At 53.8% G+C, this 14,080-nt stretch overlaps 1 protein-coding gene across 1 annotated transcript in view; it reads left to right on the top strand.

Annotated features, from left to right (window-relative positions):
• Positions 1-10,760: 10,760 nt before the first annotated feature.
• Positions 10,761-14,080, top strand: part of DGAT2 (diacylglycerol O-acyltransferase 2) — a 44,571-nt gene continuing 41,251 nt past the window's right edge. Inside the window, exon 1 of the mRNA XM_061575190.1 lies at positions 10,761-10,859. Coding sequence (XP_061431174.1) covers positions 10,814-10,859 — 46 coding nt within the window. The 5' untranslated portion in view covers positions 10,761-10,813. The remainder of the gene's footprint in view (positions 10,860-14,080) is intronic.

Raw genomic sequence — 14,080 nt, 5'->3', positions numbered from 1 at the left:
CCTCGCCGGCTTTTGCCCACACTGCTGACAGGCCCGGCAGCCCTGCACCCAGGCGGCCACATCTTGTGCCAATTTGGGCCAGAGATACTGGCGACGCAGGGTCTCTCGAGTGCGTCGTTCCCCATCGTGGCCCCCGAGTGGGTGGTCATGCACCAGCCGTAGCAGCTGGGGTCGCACCTGGGCAGGAACACAGATGCACCCCGGCTGGCCGGCCTCGGTTAACTCTCGTACCACTCCGTTCCGCACACACAACCGGGCATACAAACCGCTCCAGGGTCCTGGTAGGGCGCTCTTTTCCTCCCGCAGTGCCGCCTCCACTGCCGCCAGATCCGGATCTCGCTGCTGGGTCTGTCTCAGCTGCTTGTCGTTTAGGCCCGGGAAGGCGCAGCCGACGTCCTCCTGGATCCGTCCGATCGGGTCCCGAGCCGCGGGTCCCGCGCTTGCCGGGCGGTCGACGGGATCCTCAGTGCCACCTGTGAGGGTTTCTGTGGCGCACACTGCACTCTCCCTCGCTGGGGGGGGGTCAGTGGCCGCGGCCTCTCGGGGGTCCGTTGCCTGCCGGCAGCGTCCCCCCGTGAAACACGGGCAGGCCTCCTCCGCCCTCGTCTCGGCGTACACCGTGGGTCGCCTCGACAAGGCGTCCGCGTTTGCATGCGTCTGGCCAGCCCGATACTCGATTTGCAGGTTGTACTCCTGCAACTGCGCCAACCACCGGGCCATCTGCCCCCGCGGCTCCTTGAATGTAAGAAGAAACTGCAGAGCATAATGGTCGGTGCGTACGCGACATCTCCTGCCGTACAAATACGGCCGGAACTGTTTGCATGCGAAAATCACGGCGTACAACTCTTGGCCGGTCACGCAATAGTTCAGCTCGGCCCCACTCAAGGTCCGGCTGGCGTACGCGATGACTCGTTCCGTCCCATCCTGTACCTGTGACAACACCGCGCCCAGCCCGCTGCTGCAGGCGTCGGTGTCCAAAATAAAATCGGTGGTAAAATCGGGGAAAGCGAGGGTGGGGGCGTGGGTGAGGTGGTCTTTGAGAGTGGTGAAGGCCGTCTGGCAGGCCCCCGTCCACTGGTAGGGGTGCTTAGGGGAGGTGAGTTGGGTGAGGGGGCGTGCAATCTCGCTGAATCCCTTTACAAATCGACGATAATAGGTGGCGAGCCCCAAAAATGATCTGATCTCCGTCAGATTCCTTGGCCGTGGCCACTCCACTACGGCGCGTACCTTCTCCGGATCGGTGCGCACGCCTGCCTCGCTGACGCGATGCCCGAGGTACCCCACCTCGCGTTGTGCGATGTAACACTTACGTGGCTTGAGCTTGAGATGAGCCGCTCGCAGTCGCTGGAACACCTCTCGAAGCCTGGACCAATGCTCAGACAAAGATCTACTGAACACTATCACATCGTCCAAGTAAATCAGGCACTGTTCCCACTGCAAGCCCCGCATCACCAACTCCATCAACCGCTGGAACGTCGCGGGCGCGTTAGTGAGTCCGAACGGCAACACTCGAAACTCAAACAGGCCCATCGGGGTGGTGAATGCTGTTTTTGGCCGATCCTCCTCCGTCATCTCCACCTGCCAGTAACCGGACGCCAGATCGAGGGTGGAAAAATACCGCGCTCCTGCGAGACTGTCGAAGGTGTCGTCGATGCGAGGTATGGGGAAGGCATCGCCGAGCGTGACTGCGTTTAGTTTACGGTAATCGACGCAGAACCGGGTTGACCCATCCTTTTTCGTTACTAGTACCACCGGGGCTGACCAGGGGCTCGCCGAGGGCTGAATTATGTTATCGCGAAGCATGTCCCCGACTGCCTCTTTGATTTGGGCGCGTTCGGGTGCGCCCACTCGGTACGCAGGGAGTTTGATGGGTCGGGCTGCACCGGTGTCAATTTGATGCTTAACAAGGTCGGTCCGACCCACGTCCGAGTCGTGTTCGCTGAACACGTCGGCATACTCCCGCAGTAACTCGCGCAGCCGATCGGCCTCTCCCTTAGGTAAGTCCGCCCATGGTACATGTAACGCGTCGAGCAGGGGAACGACCTCGGCTCGGGGAGTCGGGCCGACTCGCCAGGCCAGGTCCTGCTCACCCTCAGGACGACCGGGGTCCTCAGCCCAGAGTGCGAACACCGAGTCGTTAGAGTGGCGTGCGTGCAGGGGGTGTACTGTGGCTATCGGGGTGCGCCGTCGCAGTATCGCGGGGGTATTGTGGGGGTTAAACATCCGCATAAACAATCGGTCCCCATCTGCGTTTACCAACGTGGCGGATCCCACAACCCCATACCGTTTTGCCAACTCCGGGTGAGGAGTTAGCATTACCTCCCCTGATGGTCGGAGCGCGGGGTCGGTGGGGGATGTTGCCACCGGCACCAGCATCTCGGTGAGCGGGCCGATGGTGACTGCCGTCGTCAGGATAGCGGCCACAGGTGCAAAGCGGCGGCGCGTTGGTTCTCGTCCCAGGAACGGTATCCGCTCGCCGTTGCTCTCCATGGTGGCGCATCGCTGGCGGGGTTGCACGTTGAGTCCCAACCGTTCTAGGAGGTCGGTGCCTGCGATACACTCGTGACACAACGCACTCGACACGTAGAACTCCTGCGTGCACACCTGGCTGCCTATGCGGACCTCTAGGGTGGCTTTCCCCAGCAGCCCCATTCCGGCTCCGCTCGCAGTGTGCAGCGCGCGGTCCGGGGCCTGCAGGTGACGCACGTCGACCCCGATCGCGCTGCAGTGCGCTGCGCTCACGAGCGAGGCCACCGCCCCCGTGTCCAGCAGGATTCGGGTACGCACTCCGTTAACCTCCCCTTCCACCAGCGACGTGGCCCCCGTGATCCCCGCCACCAGCTCCCGCAGCCAGTCGCCAGGAATCATCGTTTCCGTGGGTGTTGCTGGAACCTGTGTGGAGATCACTCGCTCGCCATTATTCTCATTATCGTCTATTTGTATCGGGACCGCGTCGATTGCACCCCTAGTTGGTCCGCTTTCTAGGGGGCGTTGGAGTTTAACCCCCGCATCTGCCTAGCTCGGGTGATTTCAGGACAGTCTCTCACTAAATGCCCTCGGCGATCGCACATATAACATGCCCGAGGAGGGGGAGCGGCTCCGTAGTGGGTCCCCTGCCCAATCCCTCCCCCCCCATTGCGCCGCTGTCCACCCTCCGCCTCGAGTCGGGCTACCCTTCCAGATAACCCTCCCACCGTGGCGCGTAGGTCCCCCATTTCGGATCGGTTGGTCTCAACGGAGGATTGCAGTTTGGTCATTTTCTCACCTACGTGGGTTATCTTACCATCCATATCTCCGATGCCGGTCTGTAACCCAGCTACCCACCCCGGAGTTGTTTCGCTGGGTCTCTGGGGCTCCCTTGCCCGTCCCCTTACTGCGATGGCGAGCTCCTCCTCCTCGTCCGAGAGTAGGCTCGCTACGGCGCACTCTCGTCCCCTCCCTCGAGGCTGCGCGCGCTCACCAGAAAGCTTCTCGCATTTACGCGCGTGCTCGACAAGTGTGTTAAAGGAGAGGCGTGCACCGTCTATATTTGGCTGCCACCACGAGGTGCGTGCCAAATATCGCTGGACCTTCCCGGCGGCGAGGCTCTCAATTACTTTCGCCTCGTGCTCCGGGTACGCGAGCTGGGTCAACATGCGTACGTCCTCGGCGTAATCTCGCAGATCCTCGCCGGGCTGGCGGCGGCGTGCCTCTAAGGCCGCCTGCGCCTCCTCCTCGTCATAGGCGCCGAAGCGCCGTTCGAGTTCGCACATTAATTTTTCCCACTGAGTTTGTGTGCTTGCGGGCAAAGCTTCCACAAAGTCAGCTGCCCGTCCATCTAAATGTATGTCTAACTGCTGCAACGCCTCCTCATCCGACCACCCATTAACCTTTTTAGCCCCCCTGATGCTGCGGGCAAACGATTTCCATGATGGAATTCCTTTGCCCGTAAATGTGCATTTGATTTTAACCTGGGTTGGGGGGCCTCTTTCCCTTAGGGGTGCGGGGGATCGTCCCGCTTCTGACACCAATATGTGGGGGTCGCTAACCCCCGAGATCCCTCCCTCGATAATGCTAACGGCCGGGCTAGCATCATCAATCGCCCCCCCGCTGCTAAGCGAACCGCTGCTAAGTTCCTCACCTATGGCGGGGGAGCCGTCGCCCGCGGATTCCCCTCCACCGCGGGTCCGCGTAATGGGCATGGTTAATTACCGATTCGTATTCTGCCCCTCTCTACTACGATACTTCCCTTTCCTAATCGCGCGCCTGCAACCCACGCGGAGCGAACGCACGCACGCCCACACACACGCCGCTCCGCGCACTCCAACTCAACTCACGTTATACTCGCGCACCTGTATCACACACGGAGTGAACACACGCGACACCCACTCTCGCACCGCTCTGCGCAGCGCTCCCCCGAGGCGAGCCGCAGCACTACAGAATCACTGCGTACTCACGCGCAACCCGCGCGCTCAGCTCCGCGCAGCGCTCACTCACGTGGCGAACCACTGCGCACACAGCGCACCCACACGCTCACACTGCACGACAAGATCACGCGAGACCACGCTTCGCTATTAATGATTTATTATAGGCCACCTGCGAATTGATGTTGAATCAGTGAGTCGACGAGGCTGGCCTATTCCACTAAACCTGTACCTATTCCCTATCTATCGGCTTACGATACCCTACTTCACCTCCCCACTCACTGTTTGGTACCCGCGGAGGTTCGCTGCTCTCTGCGCTAACAGCGTACCTCGATGCGTCGCACGGACGTCCGGGTCGCTGGCTGGAACTCCTGCTGGTCCGCTGGCCTGGAGAGAAGGGCGATTTCCCCTCTCCGCTCCTCTATTTATCCTCCCTACCTCAAAGGGGATGCTGCGCTGAACAATGGGCTCGTGCACCCCAAGCCCGTGCACGGCGGTTCCCCGGGCGCTGTTGATATGCTAATCAGTGTGCTGCGTGCAAGGCGTAAATCCTAATTAATCCCTTACCCTCCCTAACAATGGGGCCTGCGCGCTCAAGCGCAATTATCCCAACCCTCCATGACTATGCGCAACAGCCCCTGTGAGCCCGCTATTCATGCTGTCCCGTGCCTCCCCTGCTTGCCCCGTCGACTCGTGGGGGTGTGTGTGGGGGGAAATGCGCCTCAACCGCAGTGGCCGAATGCCCCACGCCGCGACCAAACCATATTAAGGCCGGCCGCAGCGCCGCGGTGCCACGTAGCACGGGGGAGGTCATCCAATTCCCTGATCGCCGGAAACCGTGAGAATTAATCCCGATAAGGGTCTCTCGGATAAAAACCGGTCGATCAGGTGACCTTCCCTTCCAGCTCTTGGGGGGGGGGGAATGCGTGCGGGTGTGTGCTTATGTGGGGCGGGTGATGGGGGGCAGTGCGGTGGGGGAAGCCGGGCGGCTCCCTGGTTCGGCAGAGCGGCCCCGTCGTTGTGGCACCACATATGCACTGTCCTTGAAGTTGATTGGTCCACACCCGAGACAGCTTTTCTTAGAGCCTAGTCTCACATGGTGTTGGACCAGATGACGCCAAAAGGCGCACAACTCAAAGACAATGCACCATCAGAGTATAAGAGCTCGGGGTAAAGCATTTACACCATTGGAACCTCATTTGCCAGTAAAAAATATCATAATTGGTTTGTTACCCTTCTATCTGGCAACAAAACTGACACTTTTTTTTACAAGGAGTCATGTTTGCATAGACCACAATACCTGCAGTCATAATGCAAACAAAAAACACAACTCTGATAATGTATGCACTGTCCTTGAAGTTGATTGGTCCTCACCCGAGACAGCTTTTCTTAGAGCCTAATTTCACATGGTGTTGGACCAGATGACGCCAAAAGGCGCACAACTCAAAGACAATGCACCATCAGAGTATGAGAGCTCGGGGTAAGCTTTTACACCATTGGAACCTCATTTGCCAGTAAAAAATATCATAATTGGTTTGTTACCCTTCAATCTGGCAACAAAACTGACACATTTTTTGTTACAAGGAGTCATGTTTGCATAGACCACAATACCTGCAGTCATAATGCATACAAAAAACACAACTCTGATAATGTATGCACTGTCCTTGAAGTTGATTGTTCCACACCCGAGACAGCTTTCCTTAGAGCCTGGTCTCACATGGTGTTGGACCAGATGACGCCAAAAGGCGCACAACTCAAAGACAATGCACCATCAGAGTATGAGAGCTCAGGTATTGTGGTCTATGCAAACATGACTCCTTGTAAAAAAAGGTGTCAGTTTTGTTGCCAGATAGAAGGGTAAAAAAACAATGATCAGGTAGTCCCCGACTTACCATGGTCCGACTTACGATATTTCGATCTTACGATGGCGATATCGATATGACAAAACTGTAAAATATTTTACATTTCGCGCGATCAGGCAAACGTCGCAGCGTACGAGGTACGATGCTGTGCGTTGGGACGGTGCTGGGATGTACTGTGCGCATCTCCCGCCTTGTGTGGTGATGCCTCTCACTCACCAGCGGTTGACGGAGTTAAGTGGTCACGGTGTTAGCGCGTGTCATTTTTTTTCTGTGTTTTTGTGTTTCAGAATCTTGGTGAGTACAGCACAATATGATACGTTACGATACGTTCAATGCATGTGTGATACGTAGCTTTAGCGATTTCATTTTAGGGTTACCACGATACGATACATTCAATGCATGTTAAAAGTGTTTTTTTTATAGCAGATAGGATTGTTTCCTGAAAAAACTTTCTATTAAATAGCAGTTCATATATGTAGGCTAAGAATTTACCTTGTTTTTTAAACTTTACATGTTAATGTGCAATACAGTATAGTAATTAATAAATACATACGGTATATAGTTTATACAGTACGGTACTGTAAATTGCTCTGTTTTGCTAAATTATCACCATTCTTTAAGACTCCTGGGTAGGTTATAGGCCATCTTCGACTTACGGCATTTTCGACTTACGATGGGGTCGTCGTAACGCATCTCCATCGTAAGTCGGGGACTACCTGTTTTTGAGTTTGTCATAAAGTGACGACGCATTTGTGAAACGACATGGAAAAAAACCCAGAAGCTTTTCATAGCTCATCGGATTCCTCCAGTGTAAGTACAACTTACAATTCTGATGCTGCAAGCGATGCAAGTGTAATAAAGGTCGTGGAAGCGACTTCTGGAATCCGGTCTTTATTTGTCTGTCCTTACAACACTCCTTCACGCTGCTGACAGACAGCGCGAGAGGGATAGAGAGAGACGCACGCAGCCACATGGCAGCCTGGACCACGTGGCAACCTGGACCACGTGGCAGCCTGGATCACGTGGCAGCCTGGACCACGTGGCAGCCTGGACCCCCGCTCTCGCGTGGCCCCCTTCCTCCGTTCGTTCCAGTTCTGACCACGTGTTGTTCGTCTCCACCCCTATTTAATACCCGGGTCACGTGGTACCTTTCCACCAATCCTGGTTAGCCTCTATGGAATCTTCCAGACTCCATCGTCGGTTCCCAGGACCACGCCCCTGACTCGTCTCCCCATTGGCTGTGGCTAAAGCCAGTAGAACCAATCCTCTACTTACAGCTGTCACCTTTCCATCACGTCAGGGCCACGCCCCTAGGCTTCTCCCCATTGGCTATGGGCCAGGACCGGCAGAGCCAATCATCGTGACGAGTTGTAATCCGTCAACGACCCAGATATATCCTCACATTACAAAAATGTGCGGGGTTTTGGGACGACACAGATCGGCTCGAGGTGTTCGTGACGAAGTGGGGAGATGTGCACACGTCGGGGTATTGGTGATGGTGATCGTGATCATCATGATCATGATCGTGATCATCAGCAACAGCAGTGATATTCAATTCATCGTCGAAATCAGTGGGTCTTCTTCTGAACCTGGGGGTGTGGGACATGGGCAGATTTTGTTTAGAAGGTGAATCGTCGAAAACACGAATTAATCTGTGGGCACGCTACGTTACAACTGACTTTGTTTAATCAAACTCCGATGTATTTATTAAGATTATTACATTGAATTTTGATTTAAAGCTTTCGTGACTGCAGGGATTCATGTTCTTGATTCTTTCGGTAAAGTCACGTAGAAGGGAAATGATAAAATAATAAAAATATTTACCTTCTACGTGACTTTACCGAAAGAACCAAGAAGATCATGACATTGTTTTAGTATTGAGAACCAAAGGGTGCAAGGCTGCGGTAAAGGTTAAGAGCCACTGATTTACACTCTACACTACACTATACACTACACTACATACTACGCTACTATACACTACACTACTATAAACTACACTACTATACACTACACTACTATACACTACACTACTATACACTACACTACTATACACTACACCACTATACACTACTATACACTAAACTATACACTACTAGACACTAATATACACTACTATACACTACACTATACACTACACTACTATACACTACACTACTATACACTACACTATACACTACACTATACACTACACTATACACTACACTATACACTACTATACACTACACTACATACTACTATACACTACATACTACGCTACTATACACTACACTACTATAAACTACACTACTATACACTACACTACTATACACTACACTATAAACTACACTATACACTACACCAGTGGTTCTTAACCTGGGGGTGCGAGGTTTGATGGTGAATCATCGAGAACACGAATAATGGCACGGGGCACGTGAAGCTACATCTGACTGTGTTTCATCAGACCCCGATGTATTTATTGACATTATAGATACAACAACATTAATGACGAGTGAAACTCAAAGGGTGCACGGCTGCTGTAAAGGTGACGAACTACTGCTCCACGTTGACAGTGAAATTGTTTACAACTGCCGCTTGTTGTTGTTGTGTTGTTGTTGTTGTTGTGTTGAGTGTTGTTGCGTTGTTGTTGTGTTGAGTGTTGTTGTGTTGTTGTTGTGTTGAGTGTTGTTGTTGTTGAGTGTTGTTGTGTTGTTGTTGTGTTGAGTTGTTGTTGTTGTGTTGAGTGTTGTTGTGTTGAGTGTTGTTGTTGTGTTGTTGTTGTGTTGAGTGTTGTTGTTGTTGAGTGTTGTTGTTGTTGAGTGTTGTTGTGTTGTTGTTGTGTTGAGTGTTGTTGTTGTTGAGTGTTGTTGTGTTGTTGTGTTGAGTGTTGTTGTGTTGTTGTTGTGTTGAGTGTTGTTGTTGTTGAGTGTTGTTGTGTTGTTGTTGTGTTGAGTGTTGTTGTTGTTGAGTGTTGTTGTGTTGGAGTGTTGTTGTGTTGAGTTGTTGTTGTTGTGTTGAGTGTTGTTGTGTTGAGTGTTGTTGTGTTGAGTGTTGAGGTGTTGAGTGTTGTTGTTGTGTTTAGTGTTGTTGTGTTTAGTGTTGTTGTGGTGAGTGTTGTTGTTGTGTTTAGTGTTGTTGTTGTGTTGTTGTCCGTCCCCCGCACCTCCAATCAGCGCGGTTGGCTACGTACGGTGCGAACGAAGTCCAACGTACACAGCACCACGCCCGACACACACCACACACACACAAAGACAAAGATCCCCGTGTAGCCTTAACAGACTGTAGGGGCAAGTGCTGTTAGCGAGCACCTATGAAGGCCGGCACGGCACACGAGGGGGTGGGTGGCCAGCACCACGCCCGGCCGCCTTTGTCTCCCCCGTGGCGATGTTTACACAAACAGCACCAGGTACTCATTTGAGGCCGAGTCGACCTAGAGGGAGACCCAGGACCGGTCTCCCGAGTGGCGATGTTTACACATCGCACCGGATACTCATTTGAGGCTGAGTCGACCTACGTACACACACACGCGCACACACGCAACGCGATATCGATGTGGTGAGTGCTGTTAGCGAGCACCTATTAAGGCCGTCACGGCACACGAAAGGATATCGGTATCCAGCAGCAGCAGCAGCACCACCACACCGCTGCGCCACCGCTCCCCCGTCTGGACACCCGATTATAAGACGCACCCGCGACGAGAGGGTGGAGGGGGGATGGGAAGTGCGTCTTGTAATCCGGTGCATGCGGTATCATCGAACGTAGCCGCACGGATGGATGTGGGGCGCGAGCGGGAGTGGAGGAGCCTCAGCCCCGAGCTTCGATCCCAGTGGAGCGACAGGGGAGCTGAGAGGGAGTTTGTGGAACAGCTGAGAGGGTGAAGGGCAGGTGAGAGGGTGGAGTTAGAGAGAGAGGGGGGTTGAGAGAGAGAGAGGTGAGGGGGTAGAGGTGAGTGGGAGGTGAGAGAGTGGAGCTGAGAGCGGTGGAGGGAGGGAGCTGAGTGGGAGGCGAGGGGGTGGTGAGAGGGTGGAGTTGAGAGCGGTGGAGGGAGGGAGCTGAGTGGGAGGGAGGGAGTTGAGTGGGAGGCGAGGGGGTGGTTAGAGGGTGGAGTTGAGAGCGGTGGAGGGAGGGAGCTGAGTGGGAGGCGAGGGGTAGGTGAGGGGTAGAGGTGAGTGGGAGGTGAGAGAGTGGGGCTGAGTGGGAGGGTGGAGTTGAGTGGGAGGCGAGGGGGTGGTGACAGGGTGGAGCTGAGAGCGGTGGAGGGAGGGAGCTGAGTGGGAGGCGCTGGGTAGGTGAGGGGGTAGAGGGGAGTGGGAGGTGAGAGGGTGGGGTTAAGAGAGGGGGGGGGTGGCGAGGGGGTGGTGAGGGGGTGGAGCTGAGAGCGGTGGAGGGAGAGAGGTGAGTGGGAGGGAGGGGAGGGAGTTGAGTGGGAGGGAGGGAGGGATGAGTCCATTATAAACCGAGCTCATGGGGCAGAGAACTCGTGCCGTTGTGATCGCAGCCTCACCTGAGCTCCCCACCCCGCCCATCCCACCTGAGCCTCCCCCCCAACTCACCTGAGCCCCCCAACTCACCATGAAGACCATCATCGCTGCTGCGTACAGCTCTGCCGACCTGGGAGGTGAGTGGCGTCACGGGGCTCGCCGCGGTTCGAAACCGGCGGGCCGCCCCGGTCAACGCCTGGCTCGCGTCTATGGCGTGCGCTGTGAAGAAGGGGCATTGCCCGAAACGTCGCCCGTTTTAGACAGCGCTTACGGGGGCGTTTGTAACCGGCGGCATGGGGCTCTTTGGCTGCTACACCCCCACCCTCCTGTTTTAAAATGAATGAAACTAATAATTAAATTTTAAACAAAATTTAGCGTGAAGATAAATCGATGTAGGGGGGGGGGGTCATTGTTCGAAGAATAATTAAGCAAGTTTATTCCAGCAACTAACTCGTTTATTGGCGTGAGAGTGTGGCGTTGTTGTTGTTGTTTCCAATTGTGTCCGCCGTTGTTTGCTATTGACACGGGAAGCGTTGGGGTTGTTGTTGTTGTCGTTGTTGGTGCGCCGCTGCAAACTCAGCAGCGGCAGCAATCAACACAATAATTCCAGACTTAGGACTTTGACCAAAACGATTTAAAGTTGATAGTCTGCGTGGATCAACACTGACTCTCCCTGCTGATACAGACACACATTGTGGCTGTGTGTGTAGCTGTGTGTGTGTGTAGCTGTGTACCAGTGTGTGTGTGTACGAGTGTGTGTGTGTACCAGTGTGTGTGTGTGTATGTGTACCAGTGTGTGTAGGCGTGTGTGTGTGTGTAGCTGTGTGTGTACCAGTGTGTGTGTGTGTAGCTGTGTGTGTGTGTAGCTGTGTGTGTGTACAAGTGTGTGTACCAGTGTGTGCGTGTAGCTGTGTGTGTAGCTGTGTGTGTACTAGTGTGTGTGTGTACAAGTATGTGTATCTGTGTGTGTGTGTGTACAAGTGTGTGTACCAGTATGTGTGTGTGTAACTGTGTGTGTGCCAGTGTATGTGCCACTAAGAGGTGGGGCCTTACCATCAGCCCCACCAAAACTAAGCATTTGCCTGGGTATTTTGTACCATCGGACACTCCACCCTCACAACTCCCAATCGGTGATGGGGCAGTTGTAGAGAGTTTCCCATACCTGGGCAGTGTGCTCGTGACCGGCTCTGGTTGAACAGCAGAGGTCTCACTCCGAATCAGTGTGGAAGCTACCTGGTCTGTCGCTCCGTATGAAGCTCCAGGTCTTCTCGGCCACAGTCATTCCCTCCCTTCTCTGTGCTGGAGAAACGTGGACCCCCCTAATCGAACATCTTCGCCGGTTGGAAACATTTAGGCTGGCTTGCCTACGATCCATCCTGGGTTTAACCAGGCTGGATCCTTGAAAGATCTGGACAAAGTCCCATCGGTGAGCTCCTCCGGCAGGCAAGACTGTGTTGGCTAGGTCATGTAGCCCGCATGCCCAGCCACCGCATGCCTAAACAGCTTTTGATCGGCCGGATCAACGGGGCTAAACGGGCGCGGCACGGGCTAGAGAAGAGATGGAGTGATGTGGTACAGGAGGATGTGGAGCTGAGTGGACTTGCCGATGACTGGTACCAGCGGTGTCAAGATCGGCCACTGTGAAGGAGGCTCGTGAAGGACGCTACTGGGAAGTTGGAGGCAGTCGCCCTCCAACAACAACGGAGGGGGGAGGAGTGACGCTCACAACAACGGGCGGAGCGCCGGGTGGCTAAAACACAGCAAGTTGGCACAGTAGGGGGCACAGGTGGTGCATCAGCCAGTCATCTCGGTCATCTCAGTCAGTCGACCAGTGGCACCTGCTGGGTTTGCCCCGTGACCTCCTGCCAGCGGGCGTTCGACACTTCACGTGGCCTCAACGTTGCACGTAGCCTGGCACAAGCGTCGCGGTGACGTCACCGTCGCTTCGTGGCGGTTAGCGCTACGCTGCACTACGAACCCGGCCACCCGAGTTCGAATCCCACTCACGGCCAGAACCAGTTGCCGATTATTTGAACCGCTCCTGGGCCTCCCCTAGGTCGACTCGGCCTCAAATACATACCTGGTGCGTTGTGTAAACATCGCCACTGTGGAGACAAAGGCGGCATGGGCGAACGTGTCCAGCCACCCACCTCCTCGTGTACCGCTGGTAGCCTTCATAGGTGCTGCTACTCGCTAACAGCACTTGCCCCTACAGTCTGTTAAGGCTACACGGGGGATCTTTGTGTTGCACGTAACAATGCCCTCCTGCCATCATCATCGTCGTCGTATTTCGTAACTGCTTCTTGTTGTTGCTGAAACGTTCTGACCCCGTGTGACTTCTGGACATCTGTGAAAAAAATAGTTTCCACATCTCATCGGATTCCTGCTGCTGCCATGAATACAGATGCTGATTCTGACCACCAACATCATTGTCGTCCCATCTCCCCCTCGCTCTGAGAACAGCAACAGTGTGTAGTGTAGTGTATAGTGGTGTAGTTCATAGCAGTGTATAGTGTAGTGTATAGTGTATAGTAGTGCAGTGTATAGTAGTGTAGTGTGTAGTGTAGTGTAGTTCATAGTAGTATATAGTGTAGTGTATAGTGTATAGTAGTGCAGTGTATAGTAGTGTAGTTCATAGTAGTGTGTAGTTCATAGTAGTGTAGTGTAGTTCATAGTAGTGTGTAGTGTATAGTGTAGTGTATAGCAGTGCAGTGTAAAGTAGTGTAGTTCATAGTAGTGTATAGTGTAGTGTATCGTGTAACATAGTGTAGTTAATAGTAGTGTATAGTGTAGTGTATAGTGTAGTGTAGTTCATAGTAGTGTATAGTGTAGTGTAGTTCATAGTAGTGTGTAATAGGACTGCCAAAATAGTCCCATCGGCGTTAACTGCTCAACCCGAGCCATGCACGCTTTATTTCTACTCGCCGTTTGGCGTTCTCTGGGCCCACAAGGCCACAATTCGGGCTCGACACCGCAGCCGCACTGCTGCGTCTGTGTCTGTCATGCATCTCCTGAGTCTCGATGGGTCTCTATGGATCGATACATCTCTTTGAGTCTCTGTGTCTGTCATGTATCTCCTGAGTCTCTGCGGGTCTCTATGGATCGATCCATCTCTTTGAGTCTCTGTGGGTCTCAATCTCTGAGTCTCAATGGGTCTCTATGGATCGATCCATCTCTTTGAGTCTCTGTGTCTGTCACGTATCTCCTGAGTGTCGATGGGTCTCTATGGATCGATCCATCTCTTTGAGTCTCTGTGTCTGTCACGTATCTCCTGAGTGTCGATGGGTCTCTATGGATCGATCCATCTCTTTGAGTCTCTGTGTCTGTCATGTATCTCCTGAGTGTCGATGGGTCTCTA

This window comes from Lethenteron reissneri, chromosome 57, assembly GCF_015708825.2.
Source record: "Lethenteron reissneri isolate LAM-NWPU_2019-01 chromosome 57, ASM1570882v1, whole genome shotgun sequence".
Taxonomy (NCBI): domain Eukaryota; kingdom Metazoa; phylum Chordata; class Hyperoartia; order Petromyzontiformes; family Petromyzontidae; genus Lethenteron; species Lethenteron reissneri.
This window is presented reverse-complemented; position numbering and strand designations above follow the sequence as displayed.